The 22,535-nt window shown below is 44.6% G+C and overlaps 1 protein-coding gene across 1 annotated transcript in view; it reads right to left on the bottom strand.

The window, feature by feature from the left end:
• The window catches only part of Cd109 (CD109 molecule), a 111,683-nt gene extending 96,365 nt beyond the window's left edge, over positions 1 to 15,318 (bottom strand). The window contains exons 1-2 of the mRNA XM_057767218.1: positions 15,147 to 15,318; positions 13,976 to 14,148 (exon numbers count right to left, since the gene is read on the bottom strand). Of these exons, the coding sequence (XP_057623201.1) occupies positions 13,976 to 14,148; positions 15,147 to 15,217 (244 nt within the window). The 5' untranslated portion in view covers positions 15,218 to 15,318. The remainder of the gene's footprint in view (positions 1 to 13,975; positions 14,149 to 15,146) is intronic.
• Positions 15,319 to 22,535: the final 7,217 nt, after the last annotated feature.

The raw sequence follows: 22,535 nt of genomic DNA, 5'->3' as shown, positions 1-22,535 counted from the left end.
CTGGAGGATGGGAATCTGAAAGTTTTCTTTAGAAAAAAAATAAAACAGGAAACAGATCTGACAGAATTTTTTTTTCCATTTTTATGAACCAAAGCAATACATACATTTCCACAGACCTACACTCCAACTATCTTCAAAAGACAGAAATGAAGTAAAGTGTCGGTCCGTGAGCTTATTCTGTAGCTTGCACCAAGTGTAAAAGCTACGACACCCCGGGGTTGCCATTTCAGTTCGTTTCAGTGTAGTGTCCTTTCAAGTAGGAGCTTCATAGAAAGAGGTGTTCTGGGTGAATGTTCCAATAATTCTATTATTCTTATTGTACAAACGAGATCTGAAGCCCTAGATCACCCAAGTTTCAGTTGGCAGCCTGACTCTTGGGTCCCAGCATTAGACCTGGTTCTGGATGGTCTCGGTATGCTTAGCAGTTTACATCTCTTGTATTGATGGCTATTGTCAGGGTTTTGTTTGGTTGGTCTGTTTGTGAATAGCCCCAATTCCTTAATCATGGGGCTTAAAATCTCAGTCATCTTGGATTCTGTGCTTTCCTCAGCCCCTGGGTGGATCCTGGTACCTATACAAGCCATCCCCCAGGAGGGGGCAACCCTGAGCAAATCGGGTCTTTGGCTAACAGGACCACAAAAGCAGGAAGCTGGTGCACACTTCCTTTCATCTCAGCACCCGGAGGCAGAGGCAGGTGGATCTCTGTGAGTTCAAGGCCATCGTGATCTACAAAGTGAGTTCCAGGACTGTTACACAAAGAAATCCTGTCTTTAAAAAGAGAGAGCGCCCACAAAGCGCTAGGCTCAGAGGACTGGGACACACTCCATGGCGTGGCTGAAAGAGCCTTTCTCCTGCAGTGGATGTGGGTGTTATAAGACAACAGCCACCACAGTGTCCCACACCAGAATCCAGAATGAAAAGCTGAACTGTGGAGAGCCGTGCCCCAACACACCAGCCTATTCCTGAGAGGTACTTAGATTCCATTGCTTCAGGATACATTTTCGGGGCTGGCTATTTGTCAGATCAGGGAATGGCGGAAACAATGTGCTTCCTTTCCACCCTGGTATGACACGCAGGCCACCTCCCGGGGCCACCAGCTTTACAAAGACTGGGGAGGGGTGGGGATGTGGACACTGATTTCTACCCAACTGACATCAGGCAAGGAGAGAGAGGAAAGCAGCTGGCCATCTACAGTGAATGAGTCCCTGACGCTGGTTAACTGGAGGGCAAGCGCTGGCAATTCCACACGGGCTCGCTAGAAAGCTCATTTCTCAGTCATACTTGTTTTGTTATTTTGTTTTGGATGTAGCTTTTAGTCAGCTCACGCCTTTGAAGGGTTTCCCATGAGAGCAAAGCAGGAGGAGTCGCATGCCTGAGTCGCGCATGGGTCCCAGTCCCGGAACCAGGAAAGATACAGAAGCCAGCAGTGAGAGGAACAGAAGCAAAGATCTCTCAGCCCCTCTAGCTCCTACTGGATATGGGGAGCGCCTCAGGCACTGTGTAGATAGACACACTCAAGGCCTACCACCAATCTCATGAGTCCTTATTAAAAGGTCAGTTTTAAATGCTTAATGTCATTTATTGCTATTGCTGTCTTCCTTTTAAATTTAAAAATACTTGGAATTTCCTAGGAACTTACTAAGTGCTAGCAAAAATACTTGGAAAAATACTTGGAATTTCCTAGGAACTTACTAAATGCTAGCACTGGACTTATTTGAAAGTCAAAAGATTTTACAATAACTTGGGTCCCCCAACCAATAAAGGGAAGCAGGATAGATGGGAAATAATAGCCCCTTTCTCTGTCGTTGCTAGGTTGAGAGTTAAGAGATGGTATTTGCAAACCTTCGGGAGCATTTCTTTCCTCTTTTGGCCGGGTTTCACTCAGACATGGGGAATGACTAGTGAATGGCTGTCCACACTCTCGCAGTCCTGATGTAAGGACTCTCTTACGTAAGGTTCTTTCTTACTCGTTCTTCCAGACAACTGTAACCTCCGATCGCTTTCGCATCTGACCAGAGAGAGGCCATCTCAGAGCCTTCGGGACTGCTGCCTCTGCCCCTCAGCAGCCAGCACCTCAAAAGAAGCCTTGTTTGCTGACTTCACACTTGGCATGATGGGGGGGGGCGGGGGGGGAACGGCCATTTGATTTACAAATAGAGTCGAAGCTATTTTTAAGTTGTGTAATAAACATCCACAAGAACGAACCTTTCCTTAACTTTTGAAACATACTCTGTAAGACATCTGCTGCCTGACGTCTGTCCTCACCAAGTGGCCCTGGAGAATCGTTGACCAGAACGAGTAGTGTACATTTGGAAATAAAACTAGGTCCAGAAATACTCTCTATGAGAAAAGAAAGAATTTTTCCACTATATGTCTACCCAACTTAATATCTGAGGCTTAATATCTTTGGCAGCCCTGCTAAGCAGTCGTGTGCAAAAATAAACTTTGGTTTCGCCCCACTGTTAATATGTTTTACCTCTTCACCAGTTTATTCAATATCCTCTATTTATGTAGAAATTATTCCATCTCCAGCTGAACTGCAAAAGGTAAATAATTATCCACCACAAATATGTGAAAAATAGAACTTTAAAAATGGTGCTTCTCTTTAACAGTTAACTGTCATTTTAGCAAAAAAGAAAAAAGAAAAAACTAATTAATTGAGTCCACACAGAAAATACAAGTATTTCACAATCTCTTTTAAACCCTCCTTTGGACTCCTTCATATTCTTCTTGTTTTTTCCTACCTCCCCTTGCTTATAAATATTTTAGTAAATATGGCATTCAAACATAATGCTTCATTCCATGTATACGGCTCAGCGAAATTAGGTTAAGCAGAAACTAAAGTAAGAAAACTTTAAACTAAGGCTCAACACAAACATAAAAGCAAGAGTCAGGCCAGGTTCTTGACTTTGAAATGTACAAGAGTACTTGCTATGGCAAGGCAGGCAATCTCCAGCCTGCAGACCAAACTTAGCCCACGCTTTTTATGTACTCTATGAACTAAGAATGGCTTTTCATTTATAAACAGATGGGGAAGAACAATTTTTCACTGTGCGTCAGCAGCATACAGACTCTAAAGTTCATTTCTCTCCAGCTGCTGCGAAGCTATAAGGTAGTGTCAAGTCAGGGCAACAAAGACAAAGGTCTACAGCAAAACCTACATTTACCTCTGCAGGTAAAGTCTGTCACACCCCCCCCATGGTGCACTGTGGGGAGACTCCCTCCTCCACCCTCAAGGAACAAGATTGAATGTCCACTAAAGCCAACAACAGAGAGGCCATGATTTTGCTCAGGAGTAGGGAGGAACCTCCATGTCTGCCACTGGTAAATGCCAAAGGAAAGAGAGCTAATGTCTTTGAAATGTTACTTTATACCAGGTATTGTGAACAGGGCTTGAAAGCAATGTATTGGCAACAACAAAAAGAATTGAGTGAAATTAAACTCAAAAACAAGTCTTATTTAACCCAAAATGTTCAAAATACTATCGTTAAACACATAAGAAAAGAATGAGTTTATTACTTTTTTTGGTACCAATATTCAAAATCCAGTGTGTACTTTATAGCCATAGCTCACCTGAAGTCATACAAGCCTCACTCCACATACTCAAAAACTACATGTGAGATTAAGCTTTGTGGCACATGTTTTAATTCCAATTCCAGTACTCAGGAGGTAGAAGTGCGTAAATCTCTGTGAATTCGAGGCCAAGCATGGTCTACATAGCAAGCAAACGAGGTCAGTTCCCTGGCCATCCCCTGTGGTCGGTTTGGTGACTACCCTGGTTGCCATGGGGAGCCTTCATCCAGTGACTGATGGGGACAGATTCAGAGACCCATGGCCAAACATTGAACCAAGCTCCAGGAGTTCTGCAGAGAGAGGAGGGATTGTAGGAGCCAGGGAGTCAGGGACATGGGAGGAAAACCCACAGAAATGGCTAGCCTGGCTTATGGGAACTCACAGCGTCTGAACCAACAACCAGGGAGCCTGCATGGGACTGACTAATATACGTGACAGTTGAATAGCTTGGTCTATTTGTGGGACTTCTGGCAACGGGAGCAGGGGCTGTCCCTGGGGCATCAGCTGGTTCTTGGGAACCTATGCCTCAGGCTGGATTGCCTTGCCCAGCCTGAGTACAGGGAGAGGTGCCTGGTCTCATGGCAGCTTGATGTGCCAGGCTTTGCTGAAGCCCATGGGAGGCCTGCCCCTTCCTGAGCAAATATGAGGAGGGGTGGGTTGGGGATGAGGCAGAGGAGAGGTGGGAGGAGGGAGCGGGAGGAGAGGGAGGCTGCAGTAGAAATGCAAAATAAATTAACTAATTAAATTAAAAAGAAAAAGAAAAAACAAATAAAAAGAGTTCTGTTTCAATACGGCTTTAGTACTCCCATTTTGACCCGCTGTGCCTACCAGTAGGATAGCACAGACCCAGATATTTCCGAAACAGTCATTGCAACATAATCTCATAGAGTTTGGCACACAATAAATATAAAGAATGCCTTCTTTCTAGTCCTTAAGATGATATTTAACACATTTCAACAGAGTAATGCTAATCGATTCTGCAGCTATACTTTCATAAACATAAATCCCTAACTGTGCTTGCTGCAAGGAAGCTACAGGGTATTCTTAGAAAACATTCCTCTTCGCTTATGCCTCCTTCTTCACCACTCAGTCTGGTTTTTAGACTTCAATTCATGAATCATTTCCTCCAAACCCAAAGCCCCACAGATCTGCCCACATGTTACCCATTGCTATTCCCGACTAGATCTTGGAGCTCTTTCAGCCAGGGCCTTGAAGGCAAACCAAGGCAACACATAAATACAGGTCCTATGAGCTTTCCCTTCTATGTGGGACCTGGATGCTCCATATGTGACATAAAAGAAGGAAGCCACTTAGAGAAAGAAGACAGAGACCACCAGGAGGGATGGGAACGAGGGAAGGGAGAGCAAACACGACAGATGCACATGAGAATGTCGTCGTGAAATACATCACTTTTGCACACGCAACACACACTAATAATCTAAAGAAAGTCGATTCCAAGAACTTTTCTATGAAAAGTAAAAAGTAGAAAAGAGAGCAAGACTGGGACCCATCACAATCCTCCACCTCAAGCTCCGGCATGCACTTTTGTATGACTGCTGTCTTGACCTAGACCAAAATATGGTGAGTCAGAACGCCACCTCATACACTAGCCACCATGACAGGAATAAACTCAGCCCATCCCCTTACACCTGTAAGGACACACACCTCCATCATAAACAGCCCTCTCTCTCTCTCTCTCTCTCTCTCTCTCTCTCTCTCTCTCTCTCTCTCTCTCTCTTTGAGACAGGGTTTCCGTGTGTAGCCGTGGCCATCCTGGAACTCACTCTGTAAACCAGGTTGGTCTCAGACTCACAGAGAGATCCATCTGCCTCTTCCTCCTGAGTGGTAGGATTAAAGGCGTGCGCCACTACCGCCTGGTCAGCCCTCTCTATTTTACCCTTGCACGCACACACGCGCGCGCGCGCGCGCACACACACACACACACACACACACACACACGGGACCCAGCCCTTTTGTTCCAGCAGTGGTCCAGCTTAGAGCACCGCCAGGGAAGAGTTCAACACTTGTTTTTCTTTTTGACATTCCTCTCCTTTGCCCCACCTAGAAGAAGGTAGCCAGATCTACATAGTTTAGAGGAAGGTTGTAACTATGCCAAAGTCTTCCTCAAATTCCACGTTAATCTTATTCTTCGCTCTTACCCATATTCATCAGTCTTCTCTTTCATCACATGAGGAAGTGGCACTGGGGAGGGTCAGACACCTGATGTCTCAACACTCAGAAGAGAGAGATGGGAGAATCACAAGCTTGAGGCCAGTCTTGGCTACATAGTGAGACTCCGTGTCAAAAAGAACAACAATAAACTTCCCGCCTAGAACTTTCTTTTCTCTCTCCCCTGGCTTTCTGAGGCTCGCACCATCTTCCACGCCCCCCAACTCCTGTCTGCCTATGCCTGCCATTGGCTTGTTTCCTCACCCAAGCTCCTGCCATCATCCGTATTCTTATAAATTGTCTCTCTTGTGCAGCTCAGGTAGTCTTGCCATCTTAAGTACTATCATTCCCTATGAAAACAAGGCCTTAATTTTTCCCCCAGCTATAATTTCGAAACCGTCTGTCAGATGCCTCCACCTAGCTGCCTCCCCGGACTCCCTCTTGCAGACTCTGGGAGAAAAGCCGAAGCATGTATTCAGTAACCACAGAGCCGCTACCTGCCTCTCGAGACTGCCCCTCCCACTGCCATCCTGGAAACCAGCTCATTCCTCCCGCACAGCCTCCTTCCTCTAACACATGGAATGATGGATCCCGCCAAATACCAAGCACCTCCTAGTCAAGGAGGGGGGTCGTGAACGGCGCCTGGAGCCCCTATAAAAGTAGAAGGTACAGCATGGTCCCAAGTCAAAGAGGAGAAGCGCTGTTTGTAAACCGCGTGGAATTTCATCTGCACACACGGGAAGGAATGTATCTCCCCTTCCGGGTACACACAGTGTGTGAGGCTAGAACTGGCCCATCTTTCAAGCCACAAATTTTCTTTAACGTAATAGGTACATTAAAGTTATACACATTTGTGAAACGCAATGTGAAGTTTCAATGCATATATAGATTGTGTGAATTTTAAATCATAAATCACGCATTTAACAATTCTTTATAATTTAAACTTTCAAAATTATCTTGTAGCTTTTTTTGTTTTGTTTCGTTTTTTGGGGAGTTAGATTTCAAGACAGGGTTTCTCTGTGTAGCTCTGGTTATCCTAGAACTCACTCTGTAGACCAGGTTGACCTCAAACTCAGAAATTTGCCTGTCTCTGCCTCCCAAGTGCTGGGATTAAAGGTGTGTGCCACCAGCACCCAGATATTTTTACATTTTTGAATTATGTGTATGTGTGTGTGCGCGCGCGTGGGCCATAGAACATGTATGAAGATCAGAAGACAACACTGTCGACACAGATCTTTCTTTCTCATGTGTGGGTGGGTCCTAGGGACTAAACTAAGGATTTCAGGCTGGGTGGCAAGTGTTTTTATCTGCTCAAACATCTAACTGGCACCTTGTGTAGCTTTTTGATGTGCAATCCATTATGCTACCTGTAGTCCCTCCCTCTCCTAAGAAAGAACACCCAGGGCTTCTCCCTCCCACGTCTCTATAATGTAGTACCCACCCACCAGCCTCTGCACTCTTTAGGGGAGGGGAGAGTTTGTGTTCTTTCTGTGTTTGTGTTGCTTAGTTTGGCTTGTTTGTTTTGCTTTTTGGGTTTTCTGAGACAGGGTTTCTCTATGTAGCCCTGGCTGTCAGGAAACCCGATCTGTGCACCAGATAACCTCAAACATTGAGATCCGCCTGTCTCTGCCTCCCAAGGGCTGGGATTAAAGGCCACCACTGCCTGGCCAATTTGGTTTCTTGAAACCAAGTCTCACTCTGTAAGCCAGGCTAGACTCAAACTCATGGCAATCCCCCTGCCTCAGCCTCTCAAATTCTGGGATGACGGGTACGAGCCACCACACTCACTCCGCTTTACACTTTGAATTTCAAGTATTATTCTTCTGGCTCCTCCAATGTTATCCTTCCTCTTATTGCTCACCCCTCATTCATCCGTGGAATATTAGATTGATGAAAAGAAACGTCTTTGAGAACATGACAAGTTTTAGCATTACAAAGCCTACTTAACAGAACATAAAGGCTCCACAGTAACCCATCCCAAATTCTTACAGGATCTGCCTTCTATTTCCACCACAGCCCTTCCGTGAGTCATGAGAACAGTGACTCATTCGGCGTTAGATGAGCAATGCATGTTTAACTTGAAGTTTAAAGAATTAGTATGTTTACTGTCAACTTCATTCAATCACTGATTCACAATTAAATCCCAAACATGTTATTTTACTGCCGAAAATTAACACCAATGCTTAAGGTTGGGGGATACTTGAAAAGCAAGCATAGGAATTCAGGAGGGGCCCTTCTCTCAGAGGGTGAGTCATCAAGCTTGCAAGGACTTGCCTCTTGCTGGCAGACTTTCCAAAGTTTGGTCAAGTACAATTTGGGAGACACTAACAGGTAGGTGTTCTCATTTAATGTCACTGAGAATCATCTGTGATGATGATAGAAGAGACTTGTGTACCTGGACCTTAGCCATGTCTGAAGGGTGGCCATGAAAATGCACTTTGTAAGTGCAATCCGCCCCTTGAGAAACACAGTGATGGAATTTAGATCTCAGATGTGCCCTGACCGATTCTCCCCCTGTTTCTCTGCAGTCCGTCAAGAGTGACTCCACACTGAACCAGGACAGGGCACTGCAGAGCTCTCAGGGGTTTTAAGATTCACTAGCCTGTTTTTCCCTTCCATATCAGAAGAATCAACATCTGTAAACATAGCCTAGTTCTCAGACACAGCTTCTCCACACGTTAGGAAAGTTTGCTAGAAGACAGCGGAAAGAACACTGGACTGAAGATCTGGAGAAGTAGGATCCATTTCCAGTTTCCCCAGCAACAAGCAATTAGGCTTTGGGCGGGGCCCCAGACACCAGGCCCCTCCTCAGTCATAAATTATGTAATTGAGTTGACTTAACTCCGACATCCCCTTCCAGGTTACAAGGTCAGTTGTAAATTCAGAGAGAAGGTGGCATTTTGTCTTACAATTCTTTTGTGATTGTTGTTGTCATCGTTTCTGTTTTGTTTGGGGACAGAGTCTCTATATGTAGCCTAGGCTGGCCTCAAATTCCACCTTTCTGCTTCAGCCCTTTAAGTATTGGGATGGCAGGTGTGTAGCACCAGGCCTAATCCCACTTGCAGTGCTTTAGATCCATGTTAGGCCTCTGTAAAGGTGAGTCTTGGGGCTGGAGAGATGGCTCAGCAGTTGAGAGCACTCACTGCTCTTCCAGAGGACCCACATTCAAATACATACCAGCACCCACATGGCAGCTCACAACTGTCTATAACTCCAGGGTGTAACACCCTCACACAAAATATACATGCAGGCAAAACACATACAAATAATAAATCACTTAAATGCATTAAACTTGATTTTAAAAAGGTGAGTCTTGTCCACTGCAAGCAAATCCGAAGAAGTTTTAGAGGAAAGTGAATACACAACGCACCCAGACAGAACTAACCTCAGATTCGGGCTTCATCATTCACTAACTGACTTGTTTAAATCAGGGAAACTAACGTTCTCTCTTAGCTTCAGTCTCCAACATTAACATAATAGTGCCTATTTCGTTGGGTAGCAGAAATTAAATGCTTCGTGCTCGGCATTATAAGCAAATCCATGTGCTGTATACCTTCCCATTCCCATAACAAAAGTGTCTTTGATAGAGTTCCAAGTTCAGGGTCATCTCAATAGGAGAGTAATAATCGCCTTGGACATGAATAATTGATGCTCTTCCCTAATAACAGTAGCTATTTTCTTGAGCCGTAGCTATTTCCTGCTAAGTGCTTTAAATCTTTCTTCATTTAATCCTCACAATAAGGATATAATCATGTTAAGTCGGAAGTCACTATCAGGTGATGACATTGGAGCCCACTGCAGTCCTCATGCCCCACAGTCAAAAACAAACCACTGAACGGAATGGTCAGCACCTGCAACCATGCAGCCTGACTCCACAGCCATGCATGTCTAGGTCCTCTACCCTCCGTATCTAGCCCGACTAATATTTACCCCACACAATGGCGAAGATATGTAAATGAAGAACCTACGCCCTTTAGAAGTAATTCTCATGTAACCACGGGTTTAGACTAAGTTCTGCTTGCAAAGTTGCCTGTAAAAACCTGCCCGGGGATCCGCCTACACACTACACTAATTAATGTACTTTCATAAAAACCACGGGGCAGATCTTGATCTACACAGATGAAAGGTACCTCTGACAGCACTGTCCCCACCAAACGGCCATTGTGCGAGGCTGCATGATTTCCCAGGTAATACCTTACATGGAAGGGAAATTTTAATATTTCAAATTCTGTATTTTAAATACTAAACACTTGCTCACAGAGTCCAGAAGAGGGTGTGAGGTACCCTGGAACTAGAATTACAGACAATTATGAACTACCCAATATGGGCGGTACTGAGTACAGAACTCAGGTCCTCTGCAAAAGCAGCAAGTGCTCTTAACTGCTGAGCCACCTCTCCAGCCCCAGAGGTTTCCTTAGTAAAAATAAAAAATAAAACAAACAGAGTCTATTAACTCATCAAGAGCTTAACACAAAATCAAAAACCAAGTTATCAGAAGACGTAGATATAGAGACTATAACATCTCATTATCTCAAAGGGAAGGCAAAGAACCAAGCAACACAAAATATAAACAGTGTAAAGATGGTAGCACACCTTTAATCCCAGCACTCAGGAAGCAGAGGCAGGAGGATCTCCATGAGTTCAAGACCAGCCTGGTCTACATGTTGAGCTCCAGGCCAGCCAAGGATACATAGTGAGATCCTGTCTCAAAGAGACCAAATAACTAAGCAAACAGTGCCTCCCGATGGGGAGGGACTCACTAGAAATGTCCGGGCAGGCATCACCAATTGACATCTCCAGTTCAGGCCGTTTTCTTAAACCAGGTTTACATGGAACCGGTGGCAACAAATTCTTAGACTAAGAAAAAGGTTGTTTTTTGTTATTTGAAGTAAATTTTGTTTAGAAAAAAAAAAAACAGTGAACGCTCCCAAACAAACTGTTCAGATTGGAGAAGGGAAAAGGAAATAAAGAAAGAGGAAAGAGGAAGGCTCACTCTTCACCTTACACTAGAGGTGCCTGGCCTCTCTCCTCTGGCAAACACAACCCACTGAGGTTCCTTTATCTTTTGTTAATTATGGTTGTGGAACCACCTCTTGCATAAGAGGGAAAGTGAGATTACGAACCCAGCTGTATTCGCTGCAGAGATGAGGGTGATAAAGGCAAGGAACTGGATCACGTACTGAAAAGGCAGAACCCCACACAGCTTAGAAGGAACATTTTCCCAAAAGACTGCTGTTCACACACGTTATCAGACCACCCCCATAGATGTCAAACAAACACATCATCCCATGACAAAGAGCCGTACTCCTCTGCCTGTATTAGGGTATATTCTTGTTATGGGGCTGGATGACACATGCCCAGAAGTCTAACACTTGGAAAGCTGAAGCAGGAGGATCAGAAGTTCAATGCTAACCTCAGCTATATAATGAGTTCAAGGCCAGCCCAGGGTAGATGGGACCTGTCTCGAAACACGCACACACACAATTAAAGTAAAACCCACCAAAAAAAAATAAAGTTAATCCCATTGTGCAATCTATCTGCTAATAATAGTAACAATAGTATTTCTGATGCAAATTAATCTATTCTTGTACTGTGGCCCACGGGAGTTTCCTAACCACTCGAAACATCGCTCTCCTTAGCTCTGCTGGAGGATAACTCTCTACTAAAACCTTTCTGTGAGGAAACTGGTGAACTAACTAGACTGAAAATGACCTTGCCTGAATGTGTGTAATGGGAAAAAATAAAATATTGATTCTATAACGATTCAGGCCCTGCAGAAGTCCTCGTCTGTCGGCATGCGATCTCAACTGCTGCAGGCAGATAACGCAAAGGATGTGAGAAGGAGGCAGGAATGTCTTCATCCTTAAGCCCTGCCTTTACAGGAAGCATCTGCTCTGAGAACAATTGCCAGCTTCCCACTGTAGAGTGGGACTCTCCTTTCAAAGAGGGAGAGTGCCTCTAACAATGTGAGTTTCAATGGCCTCATAACCCAGCAAAAGCAAGGGCGGGGAAGCATTTTCCCACTTTCCTTTTTAAAGATCCATTCTGGTCTAGGGTCATTCATTCTAACCTTGAACATATGAGGAATGCTCCTCAAAAAAAACAATAATAATTAATAATAATAATTAATACAAACCAAGGAATAATATAAATCCCTAGTGCAGTTGCTATTTGTTACAAAGGAGAAAGTAATAAAGAAAAGTATGGGGCGGGGGGGGGGGAGGGAACAGGATTCTAAACTAAGAGTGGAAGAGACAGCTAAGCCGTTAAGAGAACTGGCTGCTCTTCCAGAGGACCTGGGTTTAATTCCCAGCATCCACATGGTGGCTCATACCTGTCTATAACACTTCCAGGAGATCTGATGCCCCCTTCTGGCACCCTCAGGCACTGCATGTACATGGTGCACATACAGGCAAACATGCAAGCAAACACTTATATACACAAAATAAAATATAACTAAATCTAAAAACTGAGAGAAGAGCGTGTAAATGTCCAAGCATAGCTCAAATATTTGTCAAAACCATTCACGTTCTTCTGGTCCTGTACATTCCAGGGAAACTGCCCTCAAAACCATAAATTCTTGATGAATAAATAATGAAGGTGAAATTACTTAGGAATTATCTCCTTTGATTTGATACATTCTCCAGCGTCTCTTTGGTTACTACCATAACCAAAGGTTTGTTCATTTTCAGAAATGATAAGTCCAAGAATAGAGATTGAGATCTGTCCCCACGTATGAAGGGACACATTTTCTATGTCTGCTTCTGTAGGGCTATTACTACTAACGCCAGGAACTATTGTGCACCCAAAGTCTAGCAGGACCACATACGAAAAGATTTTAACTTGGTAAGTGCACAAGACGCCGGTTGCATTGCCTCTGTTTGGTGGATGAGGAATCTGCTGCTCAGCCGTGAAGTGACCTTAGCATCACTAGAACCATAGCAGTTCTAAGAGCCAGTGTCAGCAGCAAGCTCCAGGCCTGCGACAGACCCTTTCTCAAAACAAGGTGGACAGCTCCTTAGCCATGACACATGGGTTGTCCTCTGGCCTCCACATGTTCATGCACACATGGGAACTCACACACACATATAAAACAGTCCAGCCCCAGCACAGAGAACCCTCATCTGAATTCCCAGCTTCAGTTCCCCTATTCAGTCTGTTACTTTCTGTAGAGAAAGAGTCACAGATACACAAAGTTGTCTCTCACGTAGTGATGTCTTCCTATACTGGTAAAGAATACATCTTTATATAAAGAACTACTGTGGGATCCCATCCACCCTGCATTATATATTCTTACATGATTTAAAAATAAACAAATAACTCAACAATAGAGGAACTTACACCTCAGTTTCTGATATACATACACTTTTAGTTAACAGTGTTTATATGTGGGTGCCGAGTATGGCTTATTAGAGTTCATTACCGTTACTGACAATGCTTATGAATTTGCACTCACTGGGCACATAGTGCTCTTGCAACCAGGAAAAATATAATAAATACCCATTTTAAGGGAAAAAAGATGTTTTGTATGTTAATTAATTATCGCTAGATTTAATTTCCCCTTAATCCCTGGAGAGAGAAAAAAAGACGCTCCTGGGCCCATTATAATCCTGGACCAGATTTGAATTCAAACCTGACACAAAAATGTTGGCTCTTTTTATAAATAGTTGATACTTTTTTACATGGCCCCCTTCCCCTTCCCACACACTCACATCATTTTTATGTTCTTGGGGGTTTTTTGCTCAATAAAACTGGGTCTACTATTCCACAAAACGGGACTGTGATGTCTTTCTGTTCCTTCCCACTGGCTTGTTTAGTAAATCCACTGCACCCACTAAGCTTGGCATTCTGTGAGACAAGCGTTTAGCTCTGCTCATGGCTCTTGCGGCAAACTGTTGCCTACGTTTCCCAGGCTCCTTGCAGTCTGTCTGTCCACGAGCAGCAGTGGCAAGCACCGTTTTCAGGCCTGGCCCACAAACACCTCCCACGTGGAAATCTCCGGACGCTCTTCCTGCAGTCTCAGGAGAGATGTGACACAGCCACCCGTGGGAAGAACCCGGGTCTTTGTCCACTTGGTAGCACGAACACTCAGGGACAATTCAGACTTCACGGGTTCGGGAATCAAAGGCGCACTCTGGAGGTCACTGAAAACCTGAGTTCTGCTACACTGCCTAACCCGCGGCTCTATTGCCATATTCCAACTACTGCTGCGAGACTGCGCAGTTCATCTTACCTCTTTCAAAGACTCCTTCTGCTTCCAGGACGGTGACCGTGGTGTTGAAAGCCTTCTTTAACACCTGAGCCTTTACAGTGGCCTGCAGGGGACCATTTTCCAGCAGCTCCACGCCAACTGTCACATTTGCTCCAGGTCTGATGGTCCCTGGGGCTGTCACCAGAAAGCGAGACCTAAAGAGTTATCAACCAAAGGAAATCAAAGCTTTTTAAATTATTAAACCTATTCATTTATTTTACAGCCCGACCACAGTTTCCGGTTCCTCCTCTCCTCCCGTACACCTCCACTGTCCCCACTCCCTGGAAGATGAGGGCTCCACACTACTTCTCTACAGTAATTACAATTGAAACGGTGCCACTGCCCTTTAGTAATGCCAGGAAAAGCTACAGAAAACCTAATCACAAACGGTTCAAGGAGCCAAAGGAGAAGACAAAGCACGCAGACGCCACTGCAGAATTCAAGTCTCCAAGTTTCTTCAGAGATGACTTCATCTCCTCCACGTTATTAGGAAACACACACACCTGGGCATTTGCATTTTTCCTGCTCAAATCGCGCTTGCCTAATCCACCCGAGAGAGGGGGAATGATTGAAATCACCATCTGAAATTAATGCCAGCAATGCAACCTCCAGGTCAGGAAGCATCTAAGTCCCCCAAAGAGACGGGGTGTGGTGATGCACACCTGCCCTTCTAACACTCTGACACTCACGGGCAGAACTGCCCAGGGTCCCTAGACCAACCTGAGTTACAAATGAGCCCTAGGAATAATAATTAATAATAATAATAATAATAAATAGTAATTTTCTTTGCTGAAGGTAAAAAAAAAACTTGAGAAATGGAGTACTTTATACTATCGAATTCTTGTTAATCTTCCTATAATCTCTGATATGGCACTCTCTGGTCACCTCAGCCACACTGACAAAGTAGAAACATCCTGTTTAGAAAAGAAAAAGAAAAAAAAAATGTCTCTGGGAAAAAAAAAAAAAGAGAGACACATTATTTAGGAGCAACAAGTTGCGAGGCAAAAGGGAGAGCAACGTGGACTAGAGCTAGGACAACGTTCTTCCGCAAGTTGTCGCGGGAGAAGGACAGTAAAGAAAGCCCCCTGGTGGGTCCCGCAGGCCGCGCGCTCCCGCGTCCCCTGCGCCCGCGCCCTCCGGCCCGCGCTCCTACCCCGGGGCGGCCAGTGCTGTCGCGCACAAGCAGAGAAAGTGGGCAGCGCTCAGGAGACTCCGGCCGCGCATCTCGGCTTCTGCCCGCGGGGTCTGCAGCCCACCAAGTGTGAGCGCTGCGGGGTGTGGCTGGCCACCTCCTGCCTGCCTTTCTCCCCCACTGCGCACCAGGGTTTAGCAATCTGAAATGGGCGCGCCTAAAAGCAGAGAGATCTAAATTGAGACTTGATGGCTCCACCCATCCCGCTGCTTCACAATGGCGCTTCTGGCTTCTCCCGGGCTAACGCTGCCCGTCCGTGGCTGAAAAAAGCGGTCTCTGCACGCGGTGGCCACAACCTGCCCCACCTTCCCTGCTCCCCTGGGAAAACAGACGGCGCCCACTTCCTTAGCCACCGGGAACCAGGGACTTGTTTAGCGCTCTACCGCCGATGCCTGGAGTGAATAAACAGGCCCATCCTTGTGAGCAGCAATCCAAAGCAGCTATGTGAAGTGGAAAAAAATCAATCATTGTCCCCCAGACGATGAGTCAGAAGTTTAGGGAAATGGCAAGCGCGCGCGTGCCTGGACACACACACATACATACACACACACTCACATACCGGTGGGTAATATATTGGTAGTTACTTATAAGTATAAGAACAGAGTAAAACTTTTTTCTTAAGATAAAAATTAAGGTATACTTTTCTTTCTAAGAATATGTTATGGCTTCTCTGAGTTAAAAGAGGGCGCCTAGCCTTGAGTGTGACCCCAGTACCTAGTATTTATTAAAATAAATAAATAAAAATAAAAAACACAGTGGGAGAAAACATTTAGGTGATGCCACTTGAAACTCAGAAGCAGCTGCTTAGAAAGATGCTTGTGTCCTTTGTAGCTGTTTTCTACGGGAAGTCCTCACTAGAATCCTGGGTTTGTAACAACTTGTCAGCACACAGTTGGGGTCTGGCCAGAAGGGGGGCGCTGAGAATGAAAGCGTCCAGGGGCGCCTGTCCCCCAACAGTTAGTTACTGATCTCAGCCCAGGTTTTCTGACGCTGCTTCCCTGACACCCTATTTGGCACCATCCCTGTCTTCAGATGACTCAGGTTTCACCACGGCTACCCCATAAAAGCCGGCAACTGCCAAAGACTAGGAAAACAGGCACACGCAGTGCCTGACGACTCGAACTCCCTCATTCCAAAAAGGAACTTTAGAGGGTGACAGTCGAGTTTGGGTCAAAATGAAACCAGAGAAACTTTGACCAGAGAGCTGCATGGGGGCACAGCTGTGTCCTAAAAGAAGGGAAGTGGCACCTGGACTGAGTGAGGGTTTGGAAACGCAAGAATTGCTTTCCTCCCTTTCCTGTCCCACCCTTGTTCGCCCTGCTGAATGTCTAAAGATGTTCCTTGTGCCCTGTCCTAAGGGCAGCCTATTGTTAGCGGTCGTCTCCCTGTGCAAGCAAGACTTGGGTACAGTGAGGAGTGTCTGACTGTGCCCTGGGGTGCAGCTGGCTCTTGGCACTGCTGCTACTGCTGGACTGGTCTCCTCACCTCCCTAGTACAGGGAGGAGGAGCAGGTTCAAGTGTGGACAAACAGCCAAGTTCTAAACCTGTATTTAGTGTGTGTGAGAAGCACATCAAGATGTGGAAGTCGACTCAGCAGGCCCTGGGTAGGAACTGCGATTTATCTTTCCATCCACAGTGGTCCACAGAGAGATTCCAGACGGGGCAACTAGGGGCACCGTGATGAGCAAAAGAAGCTGGAATAACTCAGTTACTTCCCAAATTTGATTTCATAGTCGTGGACAAGAGATGCAATCAGGGATTCCAAACTATAAGTGGATAATGTTGCATTCCAAGATTAATAGAACCAAAGGTTAATTCCAACTAGGCTGACTTAAGTGGTTATAAGCTCTGGGTTTTGGTCTTCATCCTCACAATACATATTTGGTGACAGACTTAGACACATAGAAATGGAGGCATCAGGACTGGAGAGACTGCCTGCTCCTCCAAAGGTCCTGAGTTCAATTCCCAGCAACCACATGGTGGCTCACAACCATCTGTAATGAGATCTGGTGCCCTCTTCTGGCCTGCAAACATACATGCAGACAGAATATTGTATACATAATAAATATTTTTTTTAAATCTTTAAGAAAGAAATTAAGGCATCAACCCATTTTTTTAAAAACAGAAAAAAAATTAGGAAAAGTTTCAGAAATTCAAAAACTTGGTGTTAAAAAGCTGAAAAGCAGCCGGGCGGTGGTGGCGCACGCCTTTAATCCCAGCACTTGGGAGGCAGAGGCAGGAGGATCTCTGTGAGTTCGAGGCTAGCCTGGTCTAGTTCCAGCTAATTCCAGGACAGGAACCAAAAAGCTATGGAGAAACCCTGTCTCGAAAATCAAAAAAAAAAAAAAAAAAAAGCTGAAGAGCGAAAAAATAAAAATGTTAAAAATTGGCAGAGCACCTACAGTCTGGCAACATGAGAAGAAGAAGAAGCCCATCCCCAAGGCAACCAGCACAGCCCTGGTGAAAAGACTAGCACCCCTAACCAAGAGAAGCTCACCTCAAAACCAGCTGCGGGTTTCAGGGAGACATCTTTCCCCAAGTAGTTGGTCAGGAGGACAGAGGAAACTGCCCTGCACAGCTGTAGACCCAAGGACTGAAGAGCATCCCTCCAGCGTGGGGATTAGCACTTGGAAGGTCTTGAGAGTATGGGGACAGGCCCTCCACCTGCACCAAACTCAGTGCTGTGTGGGTCAGTCCCACAGTCTGAACACACTTGGGAGACAAGTCCCAGTTACAACATTAGCCACCCAAGGTGTATGGTTAGAGGATGAGAGACCCTGCACATGCACAGACTGAAACGCTAAAGAGGCCCTGATTCATAGAAGGGAAACCATGAAAGTGAGCACACCTCTGACCGACATTCAGCGTGTGTCCAACACAGACCCCACGGCAGCATAAGCCATAGGAAAGGCGAGGCCACAGGTTCACCCACCCTCCCCACCCAGTGCACATAACAGTCTCCGTGTTCTGAGGACCAGGAACGAGCCATCTGGTCCAGGGTTTTCCCCATTTACTGCCCCTTTGGCACGGTTCCCACTTGACTACATTTTAAAAACCACATGTTGGGCTTTTTTAATCCTCATCGTATATTTATATATGAAGTGTATGCACATATTTTCATGACTGGAAAAATCTGTTTTCTTTCTTTTCATTCTTCCTGTTTCTGCTTTGCACTCTCCTCCTCTACTGTTCTTTAACTCATATTTAGACTTTGTCTTACTCTTTGAAAAATCCCTCTCGGCTGGGTAGAGGGGAGCACATCTTTAATCCCAGCACTTGGGAGGCAGAGGCAGGGGCATCTCTGAGTTTGAGGTCAGACTGGTCTACAGAGAGAGTTCTAGAACAGCCAGACTACATAGAAAACCCATCTCAAAAAAAAAAAAAATCCTCTCATTTCTATTTTTTTTCCCTTACATTTATTCAATTTGTCTTTCAAACTCCTGGGAAACTATGAGGTTTTCTTTTTCTTTTCTTTGTTCTTTCCTCTCCCCTTCTTCTATATTCCTCCTGCTCTTTTACATTGCGTGGATTTAAGCTCTCCTCACCTCCACTTCCTCCTCCCCTGACCTCCTCTCTATATGTCATTCATCCACTTCCTCCTCCCCTCACCTCCTCCCTATGTCATTCATCAATAATTTCCACATGTTCCCTAAATCATTTTTTTCTTTTTTTTTTCTTTTGGAAGGATTTTATTCATATTCATTGGATCTCAGCTGGAAATTTTTCTTTAATGCAGATAGTAGCGTTACAGTCACAATGCATTCTTTGCAACCGAATGATTTAAAAATGAAACAGGTCTTCCCCGCCTTACACATAAGTTCTCAGTACCTCCTGAAAGTCATCCATGCCTGGAAAGACATTAGGCCCCTTAGTGACTTTTGCCCCCACGGTATTCTTTTCTTTTGATTTTTTTCAGCAAAATACATCCATGAATAGTATTAAAACTTTTAATTCGATATTCAGTACCTGGCGGGCTTCCTTTAGTTCTCTCTTTTTTCGCTGATTCTTTAGAAAATGATGACCCCAAAGATTCCTGAGATTGTCTATAGTATTTCAGCTGACTGGAAAAGTCTTCTTCTCCCTCGTGGTTGTAATTACCAAAGTTGTCGTCACTGTAGAAAATAGACTCAGCATATTCTTTACTGTTGAAATTTTTGTTATGTTGACTCTTCTTTGATGTCATGTAACTTCCTAATATATGTCCATGATGCTTCTAGCGTTCAGCTTGTTCTTTTTGTGTGTGTCTTTTTTTCCCTAAACAATTTTTAACTTTGTGACACATTCTTTGTTTATTTTGTAATTTTATTTTTATTTCATGAACATTGGTGATATATTAGTGGTTTTAACTAACTTTAAGTATATATCTGTATGTTATATCTTGGACAGTTTAATGCTGTTGATGTTACAGCAATTTGATTTCTCCTTTCTGAGTTGTACTAGGGATTGAACCGTCTAAAATAGGCTGGAGAAAGTGCAGGTTTCAAGGGTTCATAGCCTCAGTCCCCTTCCAGTTCACCCTTGCTTCATGTTTGTGGTTGAAGAGGTGATTTCTTGGCTTCCTGCTCCTGCAATCCTGTCAACCACTTGCTGCCAGATCTCCCCATCATGGTAGACTTTATCTATCTGGAACCATAAGCCAAAATAAACTCTTTCAAAGTCACTTTGGTCATGGTGTTTTATGACAACAGAGGATGAAGTAAACGTGGGGTCATTGAGATGGTTCAGCAGGGAAAGGCACCTTCTGCCAAGCCTGAGTTCAATTCATGGTACTCACATGGTAGAAAAAGAGAACTGACTCCCTCGGGCTGTCCTCTGACCTCTATATGTGCGCCATGCTGCCTGTACATGTGTGTGCATACACCCATGATAGATAAATATAATTTTGTAAAACGTTTTTTTTAAAAAATTGCTTCAAAGAGGATATAAACAAGCAAATGAATCAAGTTAAAAAATTGAAAGTAAGCAGCAACATAGATGAAAGGTAAAACAGGCAAGAAATTCAGCCATACTGATGAAGTCAGCAACATACTAGAAACGTTCCGCAAGGAAAATACGACTTTGGAAAGCATTAAAATGTTGGAAATGAAGCACTGAACGAATCTAGTTCAAAAAACTGAAAAGCATTGCTGTGTTGGTTAACCTTCAAGACAGCTTGCCTGGGTTTGGAATCGCTTAGGAGACACTCCTCTGGGCATGTCGGTGCAGAGTTCTCGACGGGTTTACCTGAGAGGGAAAACATTGAATGTGATCAGGGTTCTAGAGGGAAAGGAAGAGGACAAAGGAGGAAGTCACTCGTGAAGATAATCTTCACCAGAGTTCCAGTGGGAACTCATCTCTATGAGGGTGTCCCCAGAAATCTTTAGCTGAGAAGGGAAGCTCCATCTTGGACATGGGCAACATCATCCCATGGGATGAGGTCTGCTTTATAAAGGAGAACTCAAGGTGAAGATGAACAATATGACCTGTTGCCACATCCTCATGCCTTTATCCAACCCCCACCAAGATGAACTCTATCCCTTCTAAAACTATGGGATAAAATAAGACCTTCCCAAGCCGGGCGGTGGTGGCGCACGCCTTTAATCCCAGCACTCGGGAGGCAGAGGCAGGCGGATCTCTGTGAGTTCGAGACCAGCCTGGTCTACAAGAGCTAGTTCCAGGACAGGAACCAAAAGCTACAGAGAAACCCTGTCCTGAAAATCAAAAAAATAAATAAAATAAATAAAAAATAAGACCTTCCCCCATGAAGTTATCTTTATCAACTGTGTTATCACAACCATAAGAAAAGTAACTTATTTAGCCACTTAGACACCAGCATTCATCTCTCTCTACTTTTTTTAGAATTTATTTATTTATTATGTATGCAGTGTTCTCCCTGCATGTGTGTCTACAGGCCAGAAGAAGGGACTAGATCTCATTACAGATGGTTGTGAGCCACCATGTGGTATGTGATTTTTGGGAATTGAACTCAGGTTTTGGACCTGAGCCAATGGTCTTAATCATCTCTGAGCCATCCTTCCAGCCCAACTTCTTTCTACTTTCTAACTGGGAATTGACTGGGTTGCTGGGAATTGAACTCAGGACCTTTGGACCTCAGCCAGGCTCTTAACCTCTAAGCCATCTTTCCAGCCCAACCTCTTTCTACTTTCTGACTGTGGATGCAAAGCGAGCCACAGACAAAGCCACTCTTACCACATGCTCGCCCCACCACGATGAACCTATGAAAAACAGGTACAGTGTCACATAGCAATGTCCCTAACTCAAATCCATCCCATCAAATCTGAAGTAAGGGGTTGGAGACTGCTCAGTGGTTAAGAGTACCAACTGCTCTTGCAGAGCGATTTCCGGCTCACAACTGTCTGTAATTCCAGTTCCAGCTGATCCAATGCCCTCTTCCAACCTCCTTAGACACCAGCCAAGCAGATGTTCAAATCCTAGTGAGGAAATAACCTGGAGTAACTGGAGGAAGCAAGGGACCATGTGAGTAGGTAGGAATCATAAGGTAGCGATGAGAGACAGCATCTTTCTACACCGTCCAAACTGCCTTCAGCCTGGCCATTCTTCCTCCTCAGTCCCCAGAGTGCAGGGACTACAGGACAGAAACCACGGCTTTAAAGAGAGCTTCAAAAATAACTGATTTGTCTGGCATCTGTGGCACACAGCTTTGATCTCAAAAGGCAAAGTTTGTGAGTTTGTAGCCAGCCTGGTCTACTTACGGAGTTCTAGGCCAGATGTTGCTACATACTAGGATCATGGGGCAAGGGAATGCGGGGGTAGAATCCAGTAACAATATACAAACCTTGTTTGGCTCCATTTACAAACATAAAAGGGGACTTAGATTTATTAAATTGGGAACTACTGCCAGGATGATAAATGATTTTTTTTTTTTTTTGGTTTTTTTTTTTTTTTTTTTTTTGGTTTTTCGAGACAGGGTTTCTCTGTGACTTTGGAGCCTGTCCTGGAACTAGCTCTTGTAGACCAGGCTGGTCTCGAACTCACAGAGATCCGCCTGCCTCTGCCTCCCAAGTTCTGGGATTAAAGGTGTGCGCCACCACCGCCCGACCTAAATGGTTTTTTTTTTTTTGAGACAAGGTATCTCTGTGTAACAATCCTGGCTGTCCTGGAACTCATTTTTGTAAACTAGGCTGGCCTTGAACTCACAGAGATCTGCCTGCTCTGCCTCCCAAGTGCTGGGATTAAAGGTACACACCACCACTGCCCGCCGTTAAATGATTCTTTTATTTGTCTCAGATATGGTAAATTTTAAAGGGTTCTTGCCTTTGTAAATGCATAATAAAAATAACTCTAGTCTTATTGACTATTAAAAAAATTAAAGATAGCAAAACTATTAAG

Source organism: Chionomys nivalis, chromosome 4 (assembly GCF_950005125.1).
Source record: "Chionomys nivalis chromosome 4, mChiNiv1.1, whole genome shotgun sequence".
In the NCBI taxonomy this organism is placed as follows: Eukaryota; Metazoa; Chordata; class Mammalia; order Rodentia; family Cricetidae; genus Chionomys; species Chionomys nivalis.
The sequence above is the reverse complement of the archived record's forward strand: the minus strand, read 5'-3'. Positions and strand labels throughout refer to the sequence as shown.